The following is a 24,285-nucleotide window of genomic DNA, read 5'->3' as shown; positions in this document are numbered from 1 at the left end:
CTTGAAACATACTAATTATGTAATATATTATTATACATTGGTTGAAAAAATTCTATCATTCCAGTACTAAAAATTCCACCCATATAGTCGCAGCCACATAAATCGTTGGGAAAGGTTGGTATTCACTAGGTATGTATTTACCGTAAATAAGAAAGTAATACATAATGCGTTATCTACATCCGAAAGAAGTGATTAGTCAGCTCAATTCCTAAATGATTACAGGAAAATATATTGACCATTAGCGTTCTGTCACTTCGATTTTATATCTATCTATAATCGTTGTCATTTTTGTTACAAGATTTTTAGTACTTATGTATGCATCCAAATTTTAAAACATATTGTGCTTTGACACGGTCCAAGTACGATCCAAGTACACTTGGACCGAGTGCCATCCAAGCGCACTTGTATGAGACATCTTCATACTAATTATTCCTATCCAAGGGATGAGTAGAACGCGGTCCGAGTAGCTTAGATAGGAATAATTAGTATGAAACTGTCGCTTGGATGGCACTCGGTCCAAGTGTACTTGGATCGTACTTGGACCGTGTCAACGCGCTTTTAGAAAAATTCAGGTTGAGAAGTAAGGGGGGGGGGGGTAATAAGGATGTTTAAAAGGGCACTATTTTATTTAGCATTAGACAACTAGTACTGAGTATTTATGTATTTCTTGTTTAATTAATTCATTGTCCAAATATCAAAACAGCTGCTAAAATCAATATTAAACTATGTAGCTATTTCACATAAATTACACACTTTTCATAAAAGTTGGAAGGAATTTTTAGACTTGAATATTTTTCTAATTTTGGACACAACAGTTTCACTCACTAATATAAAATAATTGAGGCCATAAAATTATTTGTATTTTTAGTACCAACATGCCCTATCAAATTTTATTTTATGTTGTTTTTTTATTCCAAATAAAAAAAACTTTCTTTTCATTTACCTACCTAAATTTATTATTAATATAAAATCAAAAGCTTATTATACTTGCTGAACTTATTGAGAGATAACATTCAGTTGTATAAAAAAAATTGTCTCATCAACATCGCTATCGAATACCTACTAAGAATTACATAATTATAAAAAGTGTAGGTACCTACCTACGGAATTGAAACTTCTATAATTAAAATGGTAAGAAACCACATAAGCGTCAAATTTATAATAAATATACATTTCTATTGAAAGATTCTGTAAATTTGTAGGTACTTAGTTATTTAAAACTATGTTGACTAAATTATCATTGTACTGATTTTGATATTGAATAATTATTACCTATCATACAATATTTAAATCTTAACAGCGTAATAATTGATTATATAACATTTTTTGTGATACCGAATATTCCAATTTTGAAATACATTTAATTGATAATTAAGATTTTCAAAATAAATGAATGTAGGTACGAGTAGCATTAAGTAGTCATTAGAGACATCGCTTGTGTGTGGATTGAGGAATTTATTTTTTTCTTATTCGGAGCTTAGATAGGTATAGGTAAATCGTTTTACAGTGGCACCATAGGTACGGCAATTGCGGCTTGCAGTTGTAGTGGTATTGTTTGCTAGCATTTAAACAGGCATTGTCGCAAGCAATTCAATACACGCGCGAATCGCCTATGGTGCCACTGTAGAATGATTTACCTATATTTGTAATGATACATGATAATAAATTCATTACTAAATAACAAGTTAGACACCAGAATAGGGAGCAGTACCTGGCACCAATTTATTATATCTATTATTAATTACATAGCAGAATTCAATTTTACAATAAAATAATATTAACTTTCATTATATTATATTCGACAAATTTGTTTTAGTTAATAACATTATTGCAGTTGTCACACCATTATTGAGACTATAAATATAGAGAATTATGTATACTGGTTCTATGCCGTCAGCGAGTTTTCTCGCTCTATGAGGCCGTGATCGACAAGCCGCACGTACAAATTTCACAAGTTATCTTATCCAACTTTAAAGTCAAATTACTAGCCACTGTCGATTGATTTGCATAATCTAAAAAATTTTAAAACACACAATGACATCTGTTTGAATAATTATGAAATACTAAGCACCAAACTATCGGTATTACAATGATTTTAGAAAGAGCTTTGTTCTACAATCAACGTGTGCTGTTAAAAATCTGCAGCCTGTCAGATACTGCCATAGTAATATCGTGAGGCATAGAGAAGGTTAAGAGTAATTCATGATGTTGTGTGATAATGTTCAAATGAAATAAAAAAACAACTTTCACAAGAGTAGGTATATAATAATATTCTAAAACTTGTTTCCTAATTTCAGATTACCCAAAATACTTTACTAACATTTCTGGTTTTGGCAATAATTCATTTCTCCCATGGGGTTGAATTTGAAAAAGTATTTGAATGGAAGAAAGTTGAATATGATTGGCCATCTCCCAATCATATGACAAGAGCCATCCAAAGCGGAAGTTATATTCCTGAGAATAATGTACCGCTGGCTCTTGCTATATGGAAAGACAAAATCTTTATTGCAATTCCAAGATGGAAGTCTGGCGTTGCGTCCACACTCAATTATGCGCAAATTCAAAAAAATAAATCTCCTTTGTTAACCCCTTATCCATCATGGGAGGCCAATCAAATCTCAGGAATTGTAACTAGAGATCGAAAAGTAGAGGATGGCTTGCCAATTGGTTCTGTTATGCAAGTGTGGGTTGACTCTTGCGATAGACTGTGGGCCTTAGATGATGGAATCGATGGAATAATTGGTAATATAAAATTTGATGACTAAATTTTATACAATATAGTCATTATGGCTAAAATATACATTTTTATAATAAGAAAACACTTTGAATATAATAGTTTTAGTGATTTGATTGTATGAATAGATATTGTGAATGTGATCTATTATTTCTGAAAAATGATTACAGATAAACAAGAAAAAGTGGTGGAGAGATCAATTTTGATTTATGATCTCAACACAAACAAACTTATCAAAAGACATTTTTTCGACGATGACAGCGTCACTGAAAGACCATTCCTCAATAACATCGTAAGTATAACAAATATTTATCCGATATAGTAGATACCTACTACTGAGATTTAAAACCAAATTTTCAGTTATAAAAATTGACTCTCGATTTACAGGGGTAGATTGGAAAATCTTTCTCTAAATAATATTATAATATTTCCCAGTTGATCCGAGATATCAATGAAAATATTGAAAATTACATAACAAACATAATATTTTTACCCAATTTAATTATATAATAAATGTTAGATTACTATCACTGTAAATGAGTCATCCATAAAAATATAATTATAATAGTGGATTACTTACCACATCTTACTACCAACAACACAAAATTTAATTTAAATGCATAGAAAGTATTTTTTCACCATATTCTGTGAATAAATTTAATCATTAGAAGTACAAAAATGATGTTTACAATAAAAGATCTATTTCATTACAGTTATTCAGCCGTCCTATTAAAAGTCATTCAACACACACACCGCACCTAGCGCGTAGCAATTAACGTTATAATTAAATAGGGTAATTAACTGGTTAGCAGTGAACGAGCTTTAGAGAACTTGGTAAATCAAAAATGTAATGTGCTGTTTATTGTAAAATTTTATGACATATCTACTAACCAGTGAAGTGCGCTGACTTTTCTTTATATGGATGCTGTTGAAAAAATACATTTATAGTCTACTTACTATTTTTTATGTACCTATTAGCTATATAGGATTTTATAACTAATTGAATCTTGGCAGGTGGGCGATAAAATACTATGTTTATATATATTCTAAAAATATTTATGTCATTTTACTAAAATAGAACATTTGAAAGAAGTAATGTAATACATACGGTACATAATAATTTTTATGGGAGTATTATAATTAATGAGTTATTACAGAATATCCTAATGTATGAAATAACTATAAAAAATTTATGTTAATTAATCTACTGAGAAAATTTTGAAGGAGGTTAATACACAGCAAGCTTTCTATACCAATCTACTCGACATATTAAAACTCAGTCAGAGAGATAAAGCTGTAAATTATATTATAGGTGATTACGTGCTAACAATAAAATTGCTAATATTATTTATTTTATGTTATATGTGGTGGACGTCTCGCCTTATAAATGCGGAGATGCATTTGCTTATGTAGCCGATAGTGGTGGATATGGATTAATTGTATACGACTTAAAACAAGATTCATCTTGGCTCATCAGACATTTGTATTTACACCCCAATCCATTGGCTGGAGAATTTATTGCCGAAGGAGTGAGGGTTCATTGGTCGGATGGAATTTTGGGCATGACGTTGGGCAATTTACGACATGATGGGTAAGAAAATACAATGATATCAATTTAAAAAATCTTAGTTGCAATTATTTTCTGTGTATTCAAAATGAAAGCTCCCTGTTTAAATATATTATTTTTCTATTACTTTCAGGTATCGAACCTTATATTTTCATTCCCTAACAAGCACAACACAATTTGAAGTATCAACGCGAACTATTCAAAATAAGACATGGGCCAACTCGATGCCTGCTTTTGATGACTTCAAAGTAAGTGTTTTCATTCAATAATTATTACATTTATTAGGATCACTATATTTTAGTATGATATTCAATATTGATTGTTGTCAAAGTGTGTAGTCGTATTTTAATGTAACAGAACTTAAAATTAATGTTTGATTTTTAACCATAGGTGACTGGGGAAAGAGGAATGAAGACACAATCTACAACAAATTGTTTTGACAGTAATACAGGAGTCATAATTTATACCCAGGTAAGAAAATTAAAAATATTTCAGATCTTTCACGTAGCTACTCAGCTTCGCCCACGTGTATATAATGACTGAGGATATACCGGTGAGGTGGGCTATGTACGCAACCCCTGTTGACAAGATAACAGTTGGACGGCCGAAGTTGAGATGGCTGGACTGTGCCACGGGAGATTTAAAAATGCTCAGTCAAAGCAATTGGAGAGTGTCAGCGCTGGATCGTTCAGGATGGAGTGGGAGGAGGCCTAGACCCACCAAGGGTTGTAGTGCCGTAAAAGATGATGACTCAGCTCGTAATATAGCAAAAGATTAGTGTAGTAAGACCATTCTGTATGTAAAAAATAATGTTTTATACAAAATTTTCTTGCTTTTTAGGTGAATAAAAATGGATTGGCTTGCTGGAAATCAAGTACAGAGTATAAACCTTCCAGTGTAACACTAATTGCTCAAAATGAACAGTTCCTCACATTCCCAAGTGATATAAAGGTTCAGACAAAATATTTTTTTACCTTAATTTTTATAGTTGCTTGTTGTTTATACCTTTATTTATTCAGAAAAATGTATTATGGCATAATAGTGATTCCCAAATGTGACACATTCACAGAAAAATTAAAATTCAAAGTATTCAATAATTATTATAATAGGTACCTATTATTCTAAAAAATTTGCAACTGACAAAATATTTAGGTAGGTACCTAGTCAAAATAGTAACTTGTTACTGTATTTGTAAGTACACACGCACGTGCTTGCTCGATGGTTTTACGCTGATTCCAACATGTCTCAACGTGTGTACCTGGCTCGATGGTTTTTTGTTCAACATCGAACAAATTGCGGTATCCGAAAAAAATTGAAGGTCCGTTATTCTTACGCAATCTAATTAGAGTGAGGGAGTGAGGACGTACCGGCAAGGCTAGTGTCCCCTCGCTCTCTCTCGTGGTCGAAGTCGTGGCGGTGCGACGGTGGCCTCACAGCGTCTTGTGTCGAGTTGCTTGACTGTGTGGACGCAACGACGAGCATGCTTCCAAGTCAACATGCTCGATCGAGCAAAACCGTCGAACAAGAACGTACGTTGGTACTATGCTTTAGATTATTATAGGTACATGGTACATAATATTACCTAAGTACCTACCCATTATCGTTATATACTTAAGACATCAATAATTACTCTACAATTAGGTAGGTATAAAAATAATATATTATGCAATTTAATGGTAAGTAGGTAGGTACTTATTGATTTAGGTAGATAACTTACCACTAATGTGCCATAAGAAATGAAATTTTTTAGATTAATGTAAAAATAATCTAACACATTAAATTTATTTTTACAGATTGATTCAACTCGTCATCTTTGGGTATTATCTAATGGTCTTCCAAAATATTTGGTTGAAGGTCATAATCAGAATAAAATCAATATAAGAATCTTCCGTATCAATTTGGATGCAGCAGTGGAAGGAACTCAATGTGAATAGATTATAAGTTACAATCCTATAATTATGTTACCTACCTACCTAGGTATTTGTATTAGGTTTTAATAATTATTGAGAATAATATTGTCTTTTATCCATACAAAGGTGGTATTCCTATGGTACCTATCCACTAATGATTAAACATATTTAAACCTTAGCACAGCAATATCTAACTGATTTAAAGTGGCTGGAAAGTTTTAACGTCAAGTTGTTTATCAATAATTTATAATGTACCTACCTACCTAATAAAATATAAATTTATTTGTGTACCTACCGCTTTGGAACTTCAATATAAAAATATATTATAAAATAATAAGAAAAAATATTTTTTTTTTTTTGTTAACTAATAATAATTACCTAATACACTGTTTGTAAATTGGATATAATATCTATATAAAACATTACCTATGTTTATCATAGATCAAAATAGATCATAATAATATTAAATATTATTTAGCTTGAATAAAACAAAATTATTTTTTGCAATCAAGTATCATTATGAATTTTAGCGATAGTATGCTTATTCAGGAAATACTCTGTCAGTTGTCAGCGTAGATAGTATACCTACCAGTGTTGCCAACCGTACTATAATTATAGTATTTGTACTATAATTTTGGTCCGCGTACTATGTACGATATAAAACAGGTATAGTACGCCCAAAATACTATAATTTTGAATACCGGAAAAAAGATGTAAAAAGTACTAAAATTTCGATATTTCCGTTCAATAAATTGGTGCAAAGTACTAAAATTTCGCAATAAAAGAAGATTTGGAGAACTTGGAAAAAATGGCTCCAAAAACGTAAAAAAATCCCTTAACTTTGGTTTAAAATGAAATTTCTTGAATTCTTCGGTAAGCATTTTTAGTCGGAGAAGGTACCGTTATTTTTTTCTGAGAAACAAAAAACCTAAGTATACATTTTCAACAGCTGATGACAATGCGTACTATATTTTTTCCCCAAATACTATCATTTTGGAGGCTCTGTACTATAATTCCACTTTGAAAAGATGGCAGCACTGATACCTACGTAAAGCTGTCAGTTTGTTTATGGTTTGTTAGTCAATTCAGTCAATTGTCACTCGCAACTCGCAAGTCGCAGTCATTTATTTTGATTTTTACATTATGAATATTTTTTGACGTTTACATGTGTGAAGTAAATTATAATATTTTTACAATATCTCACGGACTTGGGTGCTGCTGTTAATTTTCAGCAAGTATATTTGCGATATATTTGCTAGCGATATATTTGCTAGTTGAGTGACCGTTCATTAGACATCTCTTTGGGCTCATCTCTTATTGTAAAATATCATCATGAATGATTCACCAGGAGGTAATCGGGGGTATTCCAGCTATCCCGATAAGTCTGAATGCCCTTCTGGTTTTAATCCTATCGGAAGAAGTCCATTTCCATCATCGAATCATAGAGGAGGAGGACGACAAGATAGATCATTTTCAGGAAGGCAGTCTCACCAAAACCATCGAAATAGTGGATTTGGCCACAACTTTAGCCCTTATAATCAAAATCAGAAGGTACGTTGTTAGTTTACCAGTTATAAAATTAAAGGTACAGTTCGGTTATGAGGAATACAGCGGCAAACACATTTTGAAAATAGCCGATATACTGGATTATTTGTTAGGTTAACGTAACCAAACCTAACCTAAACTAACCCAAACTAACAAATAATCCAGTATATCGGGTATTTTCAAAATGTGTTTTCCGCTGTATACCTCATAACCGAACTGTACCAAATTAAATTCTATGTATATTGCTTGAGAAGGTACCTATTTAAGAAAAATATTGAGTACAAGAAATTCCATTCCCATATTTATGTTAGGGTGAATGGCTTATTCTAACTACACATATTATTTTTAATTAATAATTTTGACTAAGATAAGTGTGTGAAATTAGTAACCCTCAAATATCAAACTGTTCAGGGAGTGAAAAAAACTGTGGGCATTGGATTTACTTATTATTTTATATAATATACATTTATTATTTTATTACAAACTGAGTGGCTTACTCTGTACGTTCCCCCGTGGCTTACGTTTAGAGAGGGTTACAGCATTTGGCTGGAATATTTTTTGTCAAGTTACAAATGGTTTAAAAAATAGTTTTTAATTATTTTGATATGAAATATTTTTTGGGATTTATGATACTTGGCCAGTTCGTGTAAGAGTATGCAATAAGTCCATTGCCATCAAAATGTCAATTTGGTGAAAAGTGAGGATTACAGCAATTGGCCTGTACAGAGACGATACGATATAATATTATGTTGCTTGTCTATCATGCTTATTATCAAATTTAAAAAATATATATTCTGAAGTTGTTGAAAACATCGTTAGTTTGTTTAATTATTTGTGTACCCAAATTTACTTATCGAAGCGTAGTCATTTAAATTATCTTTTCTTTCAGAATTTCAACAAAGGACCACGATTTGACAACTCAAAACCTAAAGACATTTCAGCGTATTATCATAAAGCTATGATAGAAAATCCTTGGGCCAGATTGGAAAAGAGCTTACTTCAAAAACAAAACGAAAAACCACTCATCTCTAAAGGATCAGATAATGTCGATCAGACATTGGGAGATGATTAATAGTGCGGTTAATTTAAGTGTCTTTATAAGTAAATCAAATTCGAATATTCTTTACCGGTACTTATTCAAATCGAACATCTGTAGACGACCGTTTATGAGAATTCGGGTTTTCCTAAATCATTTTTTAATTCGTAACTAGTATAGAATTGATTCAAAATAAATTCTTATGAGAAATTATGATTGGAAGCAAATTTAAAAGTTTTTGAGTACTTTGCAAATGTGACTCACAAAAAAAGATGGTCTAGGTATAACGATATATCAATTCTACAACCAACATGCAACGGCTGCAATTTCAAAACCTGTATATAGTGTAAACTGTAAAGGATGAATGCGCAGGTTGGCGGCATAGATATCGTCGGTGTTTTGTAAAAAGGGCGAATTAATCAAAATCCTACTTTACAGGAGGAGGATTTTTAGCTTTTGACATTTATTTGTTTTTTACCTGTAGATGATTATAAATATCTAACAAGTTTATAATAAACCTTAGAAAGAATACTGTCATTATAATAGGTATTATTATATAATATTTTAAAAGGCCTAATATGTCACATTTGCTTTTTATTTCGTAATTTTAATTAATTTAATTTTAGTCCATTATCGTTTTTAAGTACTTTCCTGTGGAGATAAAAATTCGCCGTTTTTACACAACAAAGCTAGTGGGGTACATATTGTATTTTCATTAAAATCTCGATTTCGCCAAAATGGTTGATTCGCCCTTTTTACAAAACACCGACGATATGTATGTAAAGGAGTATTGATAGTTCGTTTGCAAGTCTATTGTTTCTGTTACAAATGAATTATGACTTGGTAATTCAGCCTGTTTTTTTTTGTTGGTTCAATAATTTATCTCTGTCAATGTATGTATATAGGTACATATTATGATACACACTTATATTATTTACTTGCTCACAGATTGAACATATAAAGTATTTTGGCATATTATCGATAGGATATCAGAATGTCAAATGTGTTTATTAATATTTATGATTAACTATTATTTGAAGTGAATATTTTTACAGTAAGTAAGTACTTTTTTGTTAAATAATATGTAGTTTTTACACTGACTGGTGAAAATGAATGTCTTTTTTAATTAGTGGAACATTTAAATACTGCATTATTCATTCAAAATATTTTAGAAAAGCAAACCAGAAAATATTTTGACATGAAAATAAACAACAAACAGTTATTATTACATATGATATTGATTTATTGTAAAAAATACATTACTTACATTATAACAAACTTTTAAATATTAAATAAACAGTGTTTTACAGCTTGTAAAAATCTTATTTACTATAAAGTGTTACCTACTTAAATAAATTAATACAATCATTGAATATCAATGGTTCTTCACAAATACATTTTCATAACATTATCAAAACAATAAAATCATTATCGTTTAATAAATCGATCACTTGTTATAAATAGTTTTTCTTCATATTAAATCTTTCATCACTGACTGTGATAGAATTTTTTATGTTTTATATAAAATTAAATCTATTCTTCTGGCTACCTTGTATGAATAATATACTTATCAGCTTATAAAATCATCCGATGAGTATTACTTTATTACTGTTTTCACAATTACTGTTACAACGTTTTAAAATTGTATTCTGCATTTATTTATGCTATAATAATCTTTCATTATATTTGAAACTTGTGAAAACTAAATTGAACACGAGTTTTATGTTTACGGCACATAATTACAAACAATACAAATACATTTATTATATAAGTCTACCTATGTGGATATTTTTATTGGCGATATATTACTTCCACAATTATGCGGATGAAACTGACTCGGCGTATTCGCTATCACGGGACTTCCATTTGTAGGACAGACTGTCATACTGAAAAGTAAAGTAACATGTCTTTTAAAATCATAGATAATTTAATTATTATGTATGTACCAAACATCCTATATAAATAATATTAATATACAAAAATATTCAGGTAGGTATGTACCATAAATATTATCACATCGCCGGCTTATCTCCCAACTCCATGTTGGCACGAGAAGGAGAATAATTCGTATCAGAACTTTTTTAAGGTACGGTTAAAACTATTGTTAAATCTTGAATGTCAAATCAATAAATATTATTCACATAACATAATTATTATGTGAAATTCATTAGAAAATATTGCTTAACACCGAATTTAATCAGTATTCGGTTTGCAGTAAATATAAAACTGACGTACAAGCAAAATTTTCCTTTAACTCAAATGAACGGTCCATAATTTGTATCTTTATAGTCGTGTTTTGATATCAATATCTAGTTCTGCAATTATGATAAATTTAATAGCACTTTGTTACAGAATGTTCATGGGTGAGATGCAAATTATTAAATAATTTTCTCACCTGGTAGCATATTCTATTGACATAATGTGTATCCATGCGATGAAAATACGCGGTGACATGAGAATCCTCCATGTTAACGGATTCAAAAGATTAGTTTCATATTCCCATTCAATTATTGCTGACGCCGGAATACCCACATCGCCCACTGAAACTGCCAATGTCCTCTGAGTTCCAGGTTTATGGTAGCTGTTAACATTAATCACAAAATAAATTACTGTTTTTAAAACTACATCAAACAATTTAAGATACTAAAGGCAATCTGTGTCCCAGCATTTGGAAAACTTTAATGATTTATTTATATAATTGTCAAAGCGGTTTAGAGCTTCAAATTAGTTTGGCCGTAATTGTAAAGTTATATGAAACATCTGCAATCTGCTTAATTCGACTTCGATTAAGACTCCAGTCTATATCAACTAAGTAAATTACTTTTACTCCTTAGCGGAAGAATGGAAGTTACATGAAGAGATAGATGGTTATATTAACAAATTAGTAAACATAATAATTACCCAGCATGTTCTTCCAACGGTATTTTTTCGGAATGTGTTCCATTTTTATTGACTAGTATCAGCCACAATCTGCCGACATCTCCACCATTCGTTGAACTCTCCATTGATGCCGAAATATTTACTGTAATTCGGTAGTGTACCCCTAAAAATAATGCATATTACATACAAATTAATATTTTTATCTAACTCAGCTTGCATATTATACAATAATATTTGGACTAATAACAATAATTAACCATTGTTTTATAAAATTTTATATAATATGTACAGTCGAACTTGGTTATTACGATCACGGAAATAGCGAGATCTCGGATGTAATGAGGAAACATTCTTTGACATTTTAGTTTATGATTTTCTCCATACATTTATTCACTTTTATAACGAGCTACTTCTCGAGTATAACGAGCAAGAATGTTAAAGTGTCGATCGTTTAAAAATAACATTTTCGACCCTTAGCAAGAAAATCGGATCAAATTACGTTTATGACACTAGTTAAGTGTCTAAGTACCTAATTGGTGTTTTCGCCGACAACATTGAAAAAGTATCAATTGTAGTAAAAATTGCATGTAAAAAATCCAAGCTTTGTGAAGTCAGTAGGTACCTACCAGCGGCGGCGGCTCAACACTTCATTACAATTATAAACAACTTCTTTTGTAGTTTATGAGTGCCATGCTTGTTTCGGGGATTTTTACAATGATTTTCATATTTTTTATGTTTAAATGCTTTGCTTTTAAATGTTTATGCTTAAATAGAATGTGACGCGAAAAATGTTATGTAACGATATAACGAGTAATGCTTATAACGAGCAAATTCAGTTGGTCCCATCTTCCTCGTAATAACTAGGGATTGCAATACCGGTATTCAATTATTTATCGATACCGAAATACCGGTTTCAAAACCAAAACACCCACGGTGGCCGCGCGGCTCACGCGTTGGACTATCACGCCGTGGGTCTCAGATTCGAATCCTGGGTCTGGCAAGTACGCATATTGTTTTTCAATTTGTGTGTGTCAGGGTATGGACTTAATAGGTTGAGCAAGTGGCTGACATCCATTTCTCGTAAAAAAACAAAACCTGTTAATACAAACCTCTACTCTGTGGAGGCCCATATGATCCTATTAGGATCGGACATGGTCGAAAAAAAAAATATTGTTTAAATATAATATAGTGTATAAATTTTATGCTGCCAAAACGCAAATATATTGACTGAAACCAACAAAAGTTACATAATATTAAAACAAAATCCCTCAAATTTACTTATAGAATTGTCACGATGAATTAACATATTTCGAAAAAGAAGACATTCGTGTCAAATATAATATCTCCAATTATTATAACTATTGATCCAACATTGATAGTACATCCAACAAACGTTGTAGGTATTTCAGAAAGATTTTCCTGTACCCGGACTAGTATTTTGTAAAAATTAACAGTTCTAAAATATTATCATCTATACATATTTATAAAGGTCAACCTAATAAATGTAGCTAGATTGCAAAAAAATAGTATTTCAAATAGATTTTAATAGTTATATTTATTGATAGGTACTTCTTTTTTTCTATAATGAGTTTTGACGAATACCGGTATTGATATATTCATTCGGTATTGCAATCCCTAGTAATAACCAAGTTCGACTGTATTTCAATTATCAAAAATGGGTACAAAAATGTTACATTTTAGTTTACGTTATAAAATTAATTATTGCCAATGCAATGTGAGGGAGAGGAGGGGGGAAGACAGATGATAAATTTCCAAATTACAATTGGGTAGAGTGGATTGAAAAAAAACCATGAGGAGTGGGACTAGCTGTCCCTTTCTCATTATTATTATATATCTTTCTGTCTTATACCATTGACAAAATTGTTTTAAGAGCTTTCTACTATTTCACAGGAATATTCTATTCTCATGGAATAGTATTCCTTCCTCATGAATTGGAATTTAAATTCAAGTTCCAGCATGTATCCCCAGTCGATAATATAGTACTATATTATGCTGTTACATGCTGTTTTAAATAATTTTTCTATGTGGTGAAATACCAAGTGATAGATAAACTTTATAAAATCAATAACCACTAACAATGCCTGCATTACGTTACACTGACACGATTATTATTTTCATGCAATCAAATTTGTTAAGTAACATCTTTGTCATACTAAATAATTTATTACAATTAAGAATACTCACTGCAAAAGGGTGATATATCGTTTGTCATAAGGAATGCTTTGATTGGTCTGCTGGTTGAGACTGCTTTGCTCTGCAACAAACTTTGATAGCTCTTGATTGAGCGGTAGCCGAAAAATAAGCAGTTGTGATTAGCTGCTCCGCAGCGGGCGCAAGCACCTTTCAAAAATTCCTAGAAAACAGACATTTTTACATGTAAGTAAGTTTTGAAAAGATGTTTCACAAAAACTTGAAAAAGAAAAAATAAAAGCATATGTCTACCTGATAATTTGCACATTCAATAGCTATAAATGGGCAAGATGGAACTATGCTCTCCGTGAAGAATTCGTAGCTCCTCAGATGGTTGCAACTCAAAAATTGGCGAATCCCTTTCAATATTGACCCGTCTATTGAATTGATGTATTCCATCATTCCTTGATTGCAGCCTGGCTGGTCTGAGCCCCCGTTTGGGAAGAAATCTACGTGGCCAATAGTTTCGGATATTCCCAACCCTGTGAAAATCACAAAGTACATAATTATAATCAATGTAATCATAATATGAATGTTTCCATCACAACTCACAAGTAGTAATTAGTCTCCATCATCACTTCTCTGTTTAAATGTAAAATTTACTAATTCAGTGTGGTCCATTTGACTCATCCCTTTTCTTTTTTATGTGTAATGAATAATGATTAATTATGATTGTGATATACATATTGTGATTTATTTGACATGTTTGACTAATTTTACAATATTCTTGACTTATCGCCTCTATCCTTTGGCACACAAATTTATAATGTAATGATGAATAATTAATTTGATTTTTTTTTACCCAATGTCGTTTACAATAATTACATATACACGAGCAATAATTACGTTGAACGTAATTCATTATCAACCAAAAGTGTTATCAATGATTGACCCAAGTATATTGGGCAAAAAGTTTTTTTTAAATATTGTTATCTTGATTAGAATAAAAAAAAATCATAAAAAGATTACAGATTAAGTACATTTTTATAAAATTCATAAAAATTATCACCGTTTCCGCCCCTCCATAATGTGGAGGTTTCCTAAATGAATTTAAATGGATCCGTTGTTAGTCATCCTTAACTGTTCTAATTCCATGCGTTTGATGCGAACACACTTATTGATTTAAAAAACTACTAATGAATTTGATAAAGCTTTCGGAGTCTAACCCACAAGCCATAGAACAAAAGGCAAGCATTCTTAGCCTCTGTTTCACCGTGGGTGTATATCATAATATGCTCACAGTGGAGTAATGACAGATTACCTGCCTCTGAAGTCATCGGTAGCAAAAGAGGATGGTTTTTCAATGTGTGTTTGATTCTCAGAAAGAAATAAGTAGACCATGAAATAACCATTCTAGGTAAAAATATTTTCATCACTGTATATGTGCGATGGAGTGAAAATGGAAATTGACCTTTAAAAATTCATTAAGTACACTATTATAGTCCTCAATTGGTGTAGTACTTATTTACCAATATAGCTTATCTTAGGAATCATGATAGTCTTTTAATTTTGTGTAATAATATGGTAGTAATTATGTACCTCCGCTAATAAAAGGTGAGGCATCAGTATGGATTATATCAACAAACTTGGCGTCTGTTCTCTCCAGTCTCACAATATCTTCAGCTTTCCTGAAGTGTGGCTCCGCAGGATCCATTCCTGTTATTCTTCCCAGGGCCAAGTTGTAGTGCTATAAAATAATGTAAGAATGTGTAAATAATTTATTTTAAACTGATGGCATAACGAACTAGTAAAGTAAAAAAATAACTAAATAAATCACTATTCCTAATGCCTCCACTATATTATCAGACATTTTTTTATGGAGAACGGTTGATAGCCATTCTTTCAACCTGTTGAGTCCTTGCACTGGATCAAACACACACTGAAAAAATGGCATTGTTTTTTACCAACTCTGTGAGCTCGAATACGCAACCCACGGCTTTATAGATGGCCGCTCTACCAATTCGGATTCGGTGGGTAACATGAAACATTTTAATAGCAACGGAATAATGAAAGACGAAATCAAACCTTTTGCAATGTGAATCCTGTATATCCCCCGCAATGTGCACCGAGTGAGTGTCCAATGAAATGAAAATTATCCAGGTTTTTAAGGTCAAAATACCGCTGAAATGAAAGTAAAAATTTTCACATTACTTAGTGTAAGTATTAAAATAGGTACCTATATAGATAAATAAATTTGACATCAAGACAGAAACCATTAATGGTTAATATATAGCAATTTATAAAAGCTTTTGATTTGATAACTATATCTAAATACCTACATGACGACATTTATAGTAAAAATTCAATCAATTAAACGGAACATACTCTTGAATGTTATAATGCCTGCATTCTTTCCTTACTTTGTTACCCTAGCAGATGACCAGCTTACCTCTATGAGACATCAGTGTATATAATATTATCTTGTAGAATATTTATATGTAATATACAAAGTAGGTATCACAGAACAGATAATAAATAGAATACCGATAGGCTATTGAGATACTCGGGGTTCCAGCGGCTAGCTCAGGTGTCCATCGAACCCCGGATTCACAAAAAAAGATATTTTTTTTTGAAGAGAAATTAATTTCGTGCGTAACTTGGTACTCCTTATATTTTACATTTTCGTTACACGATTATATATTTTGTTTTAACAATAAGTTTCGCAGGTCCGTACATGTTGGAAAAGGGACGCTTACTACTTTCTTTCCTTTTTCAAATTTCGCGTATCCACGCCGTCCAGCAAAAAGGACTCTCGTGATTGGCCAAATTTTATCGCGTGATGCTTTTGATTTGACGAATCACGAGGACCACCCCGGCGCAGGCGCGTGGAAATTTGAACGTAGCTGGCAAGCGCGGCAAAATTTATTATATATGAATACTTATATTTAGTCTTAAAATTATCTCTTTCATCCATCATCATATTTTATACTTTTTAAATTAAATTAAATTTATCTTAATTACACCTCCGCCCAATATGTTATTTTCACATACCGGACGAAGGCCTTTACTTATGAATAAAAAATACTTATGTAGTTGAGCAAGGAATCAGATTAGATGTTTTATGAAGCCGTTTCTAGAGGTCAGGGTTACGTTTCGACTTATGACTACTAAATGATTATTTTACACCGGGAGAAGCCCGCCTGTAACAGGGGTGTATCACTATGTTCAATACGCCACATGTTAATGCAGGGTTTTGAATGAGTGAGTGTCCTACGAAAATGAAACACATTATATGATATTAAATATAATATAATATTAAATGAGTGTAAATGCATAAACCAAGAGCAGTATTCGACGTATAACGTATTCTTGACACGTGTTTAAATTTTTTCCGTATTCTTCATTACTCGAGATCGTTTGCCTGCTTCTGCTTACCCGTTAGGTATTTCAGTTCCCATTATTTCTGAGTTCCCTGGTAAGTATCATAAAGAGTGAATTTATTTTTGTTTATTCAATATCACATTTTATTTTATTTATTTGACCTAACAAGGATTCGTTTATCTATATTAAAGCAACCATGACGATTTATTAGAATCTAAGAAATTATTATTGGTGATTATTTATGACTGCTTGAATGCCGATATTAATCTATTAACAATGTATTTCAATCCATTGTACATTTTCCATTTTACGCAGACCCTTTCATAAATTTTATCAATAATTTAACGTCAGGACTCAACAAATGAGACCACCGGAACTGTGTTGTACATGAATAATATTATTGTTATCAATATCAACGATACGTGAAAATACATTCCTATTTAAATAATTCTTAAAACACGGAAACTAAAACAATATCATGACGGAATAAGTTTCAATGAAGCGTTATCAGTGAATGATGTACGTTACAGTTATCCATCTGACTATTCAGTTTAGGTTACGATAAAATTCTTTAGCATCGTCAATGGTATGCTGTTGTAAATATTATGGAACACTTATGACGTGCAGATAAATAGGAAATGTATACCTACGTTTGTTTTCATATAATAATCTTTCCTTGGTAAATTCTTAAATATTTCTTTACTCACATAAATATTATGAATAAGTTGAGCCGTGATCGCGCCGACCAGGCGAATATTTGCCACAGCCTGAGCGTAAGGTGGACCGGATCCATCTCTCCAGTCGATGGAAACGACAGTTGCATCTGAATTTTCCTCTAGTTGAAGTAGATTTACAGTCATCTTCTGGATCTTTGAAATTAACCATTATAATGTTACTTAATATAATATTGTTTGATGCATATACATAATATTCAGAAACCACCGATCCAAATTATAATGTCAATAAAATAATTTAAATTTCAAAACAAATAACATCTTCAATCGATTATTAAAATACTGCCAACCTAAAATAATTAAATATATTCAAATACTGAATAAAAAATAACTAGGTACTTACATCAAATCAATACCTCCTACATAACTGGCCGTAACTGCAAAATGGTACTTTTCAGTAGTAAGATTTTAATAAATTTTAATGACACCACAATGTATATTTTTAATGCTGAAATCGAAATTTTTTAGTTGATTGATATTATATTGATTGAATTTTTGTTTTTTTTCAATTATCAGTGTTGTATTATCTTTAAAATTATTTAATAAAAGGCGATCATGTCAAAATAGCCAAAAATGCAGTTACGGTCTTTTACGTAAGCGGTGTCGAAATGCAATTGTTTATTTAGTTCTGGAAACTTCACTGATTCATAAATTCATTTGAAACAATATTATTTTTCCCTAGCTGTAAATATTATTCTGGTATTCATATTAATTGTAAGATAAGCTAGAATTGAATAATAATATATCTATGCTAGGTAAGTATCAATTATTATAATATTATATAATTCACTACATATCTCAACTATTATTGACAGTTCATATAAATTAAATTTAACATATTTCACCGTACTATAAAAAACATTCTTACTGAAAAAACCACTCCATTCTATGGAGAATATCATTTATTTGATTGAAAATCTTTCTCTCAACTTTATATTATTTTAGTTAAAATATAACAGAACAAATAATTTACCTTACCCATAGTTTATCTCCACCTTCCAAGTATCCATGACAAATGAAGTAGAATGGTCCCTTGGAATTAATTTTTGAAAGACGTATTTTATTTGGGCTATTGGCATCCAAGAAATATGGTATGTCAATATTGTTTCGGGTGAATACTGAATATCTACAAGAAAACGGAGTTACATGAATAAACAATATAAATAATTTTGGTACGTTACAGACAATTTTTTTTTAACTGGCATGTTCGCCAAAAACTTTCGCTTGATATATCTGAGTGAGCTATTTTTATGTTTTACAGTTAAGTTTGTGACAAATCGTTCTGATGATATGCCAGCGGAACATGCCACTAACTTCAAAATCACAAATTGAATACGGGATATTGCTTCAAACAACTAAAGTTCTAACGCATGAACATGTTTTAATCACTAAATGAATACAAATAATCAGTGCTTTTATAATATTTTAAATTTTTTTTTTAACTCGATTTGTGAGGTGTTGAGGATTGAACAGATACAGTTGCATTGGTGATAAAAAGTAAATCGCATGCGGTTGTAAATTCCACATAAGTAAAATGTTTATAATTTTATAAATGAGATCCCATTTTTAAATGATTCTTCACTACTATCCATAAAATAATATTGATATAAGTACATATCTTTATGTTTATTGTGCCGGAGTGCTGTGAAGGTTGATAATGAAATTTTATTTACAAATTATTATTTTGTCAACATTCGCATTAAATCTTCAATTTTACAGATTACCCACGATCGCCGAGCGGCTTAAGCATCGGCTTATAATGTCGTGGGTTTCCAGGTTCGAATCGTGGATCTAGCAAATACACATATGTATTGATTTTCAATTTGTGTTTGAATCAGAGTATCGACCCTGTGGAGGCCCATAAACGATCTTATTAGGATCGGACATGGTATAAAAAAAATTATATGACAGTTTTACATAGACTTATTATTTTCTGAAAGTCCATTCTTTCCCAATCAAAAATTCGATACTAGAATATTAGAAATACAATGATTTATATAATAAATTATTATATTAAATATCTTTTCATACATAGCAGTTTCATGTATGAATTTTGGTCACGCATAAAAAGGTAGGTATATAGTGATGTAAAAACTGCTCCCAACTATTTTTTTTAAATTATATGACCCTTATACATGTTTAATCCTCAGCACCTTTACATTTATATATTTATTTAATGTATATGCCACTTATACTTGTTTAATCCTCAGCACCTCTACATTTAAATATTTATTTAATTTGTTGCATCAAAAATTGGATTTGACTGTATTGTATAAACCTAAAAAAAATCGCTAAAATACATGCTTTGCTAAAAGATACCCTTTTGTAGAAAAAGCATGAGAAGTAGTAGATTACTAGGTAAATTGAAGATTTAACGGACGGTTTCCTATTACATACACTCCCTATCATGGCCCCCACATCCTGAAGCGGGCCCCCAGGCTAGGATCTTTAGCGGGGCCCCCTACCTATCGCTAAGGATAAAGGCAATGTGATGCTCTACAGTAGTACTGCTATGTATATTTTTCATTTTAAATCAATGCTTGTTTTTCTTATCTTTAAAATGATTAATAATGCATTGAGACATGTGGTAGACTGACTATTCATAAATACACAGGGCTGCCTGTGTGGTGTGTACTAACCATGTACCTAAGCTACTGATAACACAGAACAACAGTTTAAAAATAACTGTACCACTTATCTTCATTCAATTTTGTTCTGGAAATATTATTGTGAAAAATTCTTTTGAATTTCATGACATAATTATATTCCGATGAATATCTGTGACGCACCCATATACATTAAAAGACTATTGATTATTCTTGCTACATCATTCTACATCATTGTTAGCAATGTACCTGATGCCTTTTAATTCTTTTTTTAGCTTAATGGATCACTAAAAGGTAAAATTAATCAGTAAATTTACATAAAATCAATTTTTGTCAATAATCTTCAACAATATTAACTGGATTATCATTATGCATTTACACAGTAAGTGATATTTTAGCTAAACTAAATTTTAATTTTTATCTTTTCTTAAACATGTATAGAATCGTTGCATCCATACTTAATTCAAACCGATCTCAAAGGAACACAGATTCATATTATTATGTTTGTCTGTTTGAGTATTCCTTATAAAAATAAACCGAGGATACTAAAACTGATCTTTATGGAAGTCTTATAAATTCGAATTTATTCTTTATTTTCAAAGCTTTCCTGACAGAAGTAAACAAAAATATTTAAATATCCGTTATTGGTTGAGTTTTCAAGGGATTATGAGTATGTACCTAATTAAAATAGCCATTTTACAGGTCTCGTCTCAATGAGTAAATAACGTTTTCATTAATCTCAAAAGGTAAACTATATTAATCGTTAATAGGTAGGTATTTAAAATTAATTAATTGTCTATTATAAAGTTTTAAACGAACATTTACCTGACATTTAACTTTTCCGGTGTAAAAGGAAATAGAGCAATCGGCCGATTTTCTGATACCCACGGATGTGCCACCGAGAAACAACCGTATACATCATAACATCTTTCTCGTTCTGTTACTACAAGGCAACAATTAAATAAGTATGTAATTAAATAGTTTTTTTTATATCAGTTATAGAAAAGTAGTAGGTACTTCTACATATTGTACGGGTATGTGTTGTCAAATAAGTTCGTTTAAAAACCCTTTTCTGACAGGTTTAATAGTTTCAGATAGAAATCAAATACATAGAGATACATACTTAAAAATTGTTTTTACAATTTATTCCAAGTTATTGTTAATTGAATTGTCAATAAAAGTGTCAAGAGTACTTAATTAATGTAATATGAGGTACCCACGTGGTTAAAATGTAATACTTTTGCACTCACAATAATAATTGTTTTCATATTATCAAACAATTCAAGTCACATTTCAAATTTATGAGTTTACAAAAAAGTGAATAAGTAATAGACTTGTCTTTGATTTTGAACATACTCATAAAACTCAATAACATACCTGATTGACTGCTGTCGGCCGCTATTTGAATCGGAATTTTTGTATCATTGTCTTTTTCAATCATCAATAATATGGTATTGAACAACAACCCGCCGGTAAAATTTACCATTTTTTATATGTCGTATGAAATGTTACAATTTGACACTTTTTCAACTCACCACTCAAACTTAAGTGATTAGAAAAACAATACTTGCAGAGCAAAGTCCACAGCACAACTGCAATATTATTTTTACTATCTATTGCTACTAAATTGGTAGGTTTAAGCTTTATTTTAATTGAAAATATTTATTCTCTCTTATTTTATACCTACATTGTATACGCACATTAATATTATAATACCATTAACTGTTACCATTAAGAAGTTAATTATTAATTAAATTATTGTTTTATAAAAACCATTTATCAATGATAAAAACAATGTTAAAGTTGTTCAGTATTGTTAGTCTAATAATAATAATATAAAAATCTATTATAAGTAATCATTTAAATATGAATAAATCAAGAATGGTAAATATTAATAAGATGTTTCACTATTTATGTCTGGTGCCAAACTGAAGTGCCCCACATGAAACTTTATTAAAAGACAGACTGACTTTATCTGTAAGGAGTATCACTGACGCACATGATAAACATTATAATTGTTAGTTTATCCATTAATGTATATTATGGTTCGTTAAACTGGAAGTCAAAATCATTAAAATAACAATAATAATTATTGTACCCACAAAATATTCTTTACGATTGCTAAAAATTTTATGAAAAATGTAACTTCAAATCATAATCAACAGTTTTCAAATTGCGAATAGGTATTTTTTGATGTATTGTATTACGTTCCCGATGGATGAGTAATATCCTCTTGGGTTTATGACTCGTGGGTTTGAATCCCATGTCTGATAAATTCACATGCACATTTGGATCAATACCACGGACCTAATAGGTTGTAATAAAAAATCTTTTAATGAGGGAGGTGCTAAAACCCACATCGGATTGTTGAGTCAAAGAAATAAAAAATATGGGATTAAAGGCCGGGTGACAACAGCAGAATGGAAATTTTGAGAGATTCGACTTTGACATATTGGGGACATGATGATTGTTTCATAATAGATAGCAGATAATAATGACAGCAAAACCACCACTCCCACTGCTTAGTAATATCTTTAATGTAAAAAGCATTTCTGGGGTCACATGAACGACTGTAGTTCAACCGTCTTCTGTGACCTCAGTATAATGTCAGTTCCATACGATATATTGATCTTGTACATATTTTATAAGTGAAAGGGTTAGTCATTTTTTGTGGTTGTTTTCATGGTTGGCTCCTCAATTGTGTGTATACAAATCCATGAATGATCTGATTGCACTTTAAGGATACATTACCTTCGTGAACAAAATAATCAGAGTTGATGATTGAGAAGTGTTTAATAATATGCCTACTGATCATTGTTATCATTATCTAAATCAAAACCATTCTGATGTAGGGACTATAACAGCATGTCTCCCTGGCATGTCAGAAACAATCATTGCATCAATCGCAGTAATAATAATTATAAAAGCCATTCACATTAGGTATTAAAATTTATTTTCCAATAAATTGTTTTAATGGGTTCTTGACTCAACAACAGCAAGCCGAGTTGACGTTTTATGTTGTCAACTTGTGTGTCTACAGTCTTTTAGGTGTGATACCATTTCTTACCGTGCTCACAAGAAGTAGGTGGATCTAATTTTTATACTGTCTGTGCGCCCACGTTGGCCGAGCGGCTTAAGTGTCGGCCAATACCTATAGCGTTGTGGGTCCCAGATTCGAATCCTGGATCTGGCAAGTACACATTGTTTTTTTCAATTTGTGTATGAGTTAGAGTATGGACCCAATATGTTGAGCAAGTGGCTGACATCCATTTCTCGTAAAAACAAAATCTACTAATACAAACCTTCACTCTGTGGAGGTCCATAATATGATCTTATTAAGATCGGACGTGGTCGGAATGGTTGTTATTGTTGACATTGATTCTGTCATATTGGTCTGCCTCGCTCAGTCGGTCTCCTGCAATTTATAATAAGAAATAATAATAATTTGGGTGGGCAATAATCCTTTATCGAACCTTATTTACAATGTGTAATATTTATAATTTATCTATTTTGAAAAAATATGTTAATACTTACCAAAAAGTTTGAAGTATAGAACGAGATATTCATATAAACTTTTTGTATTGCAACTTTGCGATTCAACGACTTTAGGATGCAAGATGTGCGTGTAGGTAATGATGATGAATGATGATATGAAAACTTGTAGTGTGGATTGAGATTGTGTGTTTATTTACTGGTTTACATGCACAAGGATATAAGTACAACAGGAGTTATACAAGATAA

The 24,285-nt window shown here is 31.1% G+C and overlaps 2 protein-coding genes across 3 annotated transcripts; one reads left to right on the top strand and one right to left on the bottom strand.

Moving 5' to 3' along the window:
- The first annotated feature begins 972 nt into the window (after positions 1 to 972).
- Positions 973 to 6,555, top strand: LOC147067734 (protein yellow-like). The gene is made up of 8 exons (XM_085952793.1): positions 973 to 1,131; positions 2,298 to 2,742; positions 2,905 to 3,028; positions 4,101 to 4,325; positions 4,435 to 4,549; positions 4,692 to 4,772; positions 5,142 to 5,252; positions 6,095 to 6,555. The coding sequence occupies exons 1-8, from the start codon at positions 1,129 to 1,131 to the stop codon at positions 6,233 to 6,235; spliced, it is 1,245 nt and encodes a 414-aa protein (XP_085808919.1). The 5' UTR covers positions 973 to 1,128; the 3' UTR covers positions 6,236 to 6,555.
- Positions 6,556 to 10,019: 3,464 nt separating this feature from the next.
- On the bottom strand, positions 10,020 to 22,310 carry LOC147067733 (pancreatic triacylglycerol lipase). 2 transcript variants are annotated; one of them, XM_085952735.1, is made up of 11 exons: positions 21,922 to 22,310; positions 21,370 to 21,487; positions 18,917 to 19,064; positions 17,912 to 18,073; positions 15,909 to 16,004; positions 15,423 to 15,570; positions 14,136 to 14,365; positions 13,878 to 14,046; positions 11,694 to 11,835; positions 11,188 to 11,373; positions 10,020 to 10,678 (listed from the first exon to the last, which is right to left on the bottom strand). In XM_085952735.1, the coding sequence occupies exons 1-11, from the start codon at positions 22,028 to 22,030 to the stop codon at positions 10,570 to 10,572; spliced, it is 1,617 nt and encodes a 538-aa protein (XP_085808861.1). In that variant the 5' UTR covers positions 22,031 to 22,310; the 3' UTR covers positions 10,020 to 10,569. The 2 variants fall into 2 exon arrangements, with proteins under 2 accessions (XP_085808861.1, XP_085808863.1); XM_085952737.1 differs by lacking the exons at positions 21,370 to 21,487; positions 21,922 to 22,310 and having other exon boundaries at positions 18,912 to 18,991.
- Positions 22,311 to 24,285: the final 1,975 nt, after the last annotated feature.

The sequence above is a fragment of the Rhyacophila brunnea genome, unplaced genomic scaffold (genome assembly GCF_057557595.1).
Source record: "Rhyacophila brunnea isolate RB1 unplaced genomic scaffold, BYU_Rbru_1.0 scaffold_3, whole genome shotgun sequence".
Classification (NCBI taxonomy): domain Eukaryota; kingdom Metazoa; phylum Arthropoda; class Insecta; order Trichoptera; family Rhyacophilidae; genus Rhyacophila; species Rhyacophila brunnea.
The sequence above is the reverse complement of the archived record's forward strand: the minus strand, read 5'-3'. Positions and strand labels throughout refer to the sequence as shown.

Bases quoted from the DNA above. Each gene is read 5' to 3' on its own strand.
- LOC147067734 (XM_085952793.1), top strand. The intron at 3,029-4,100 runs AAGTATAACAAA...TATGTTATATGT, and splicing joins CCATTCCTCAATAACATCGT to GGTGGACGTCTCGCCTTATA. The intron at 4,550-4,691 runs GTAAGTGTTTTC...TTTTAACCATAG, and splicing joins CTGCTTTTGATGACTTCAAA to GTGACTGGGGAAAGAGGAAT.
- LOC147067733 (XM_085952735.1), bottom strand. From the start codon at position 22,030: ATGGTAAATTTTACCGGCGGGTTGTTGTTCAATACCATATTATTGATG. The intron at 21,488-21,921 runs GTATGTTATTGA...GTTGCCTTGTAG, and splicing joins GGCCGACAGCAGTCAATCAG to TAACAGAACGAGAAAGATGT. The intron at 14,047-14,135 runs GTAGACATATGC...TCTGTTTTCTAG, and splicing joins TTGAATGTGCAAATTATCAG to GAATTTTTGAAAGGTGCTTG.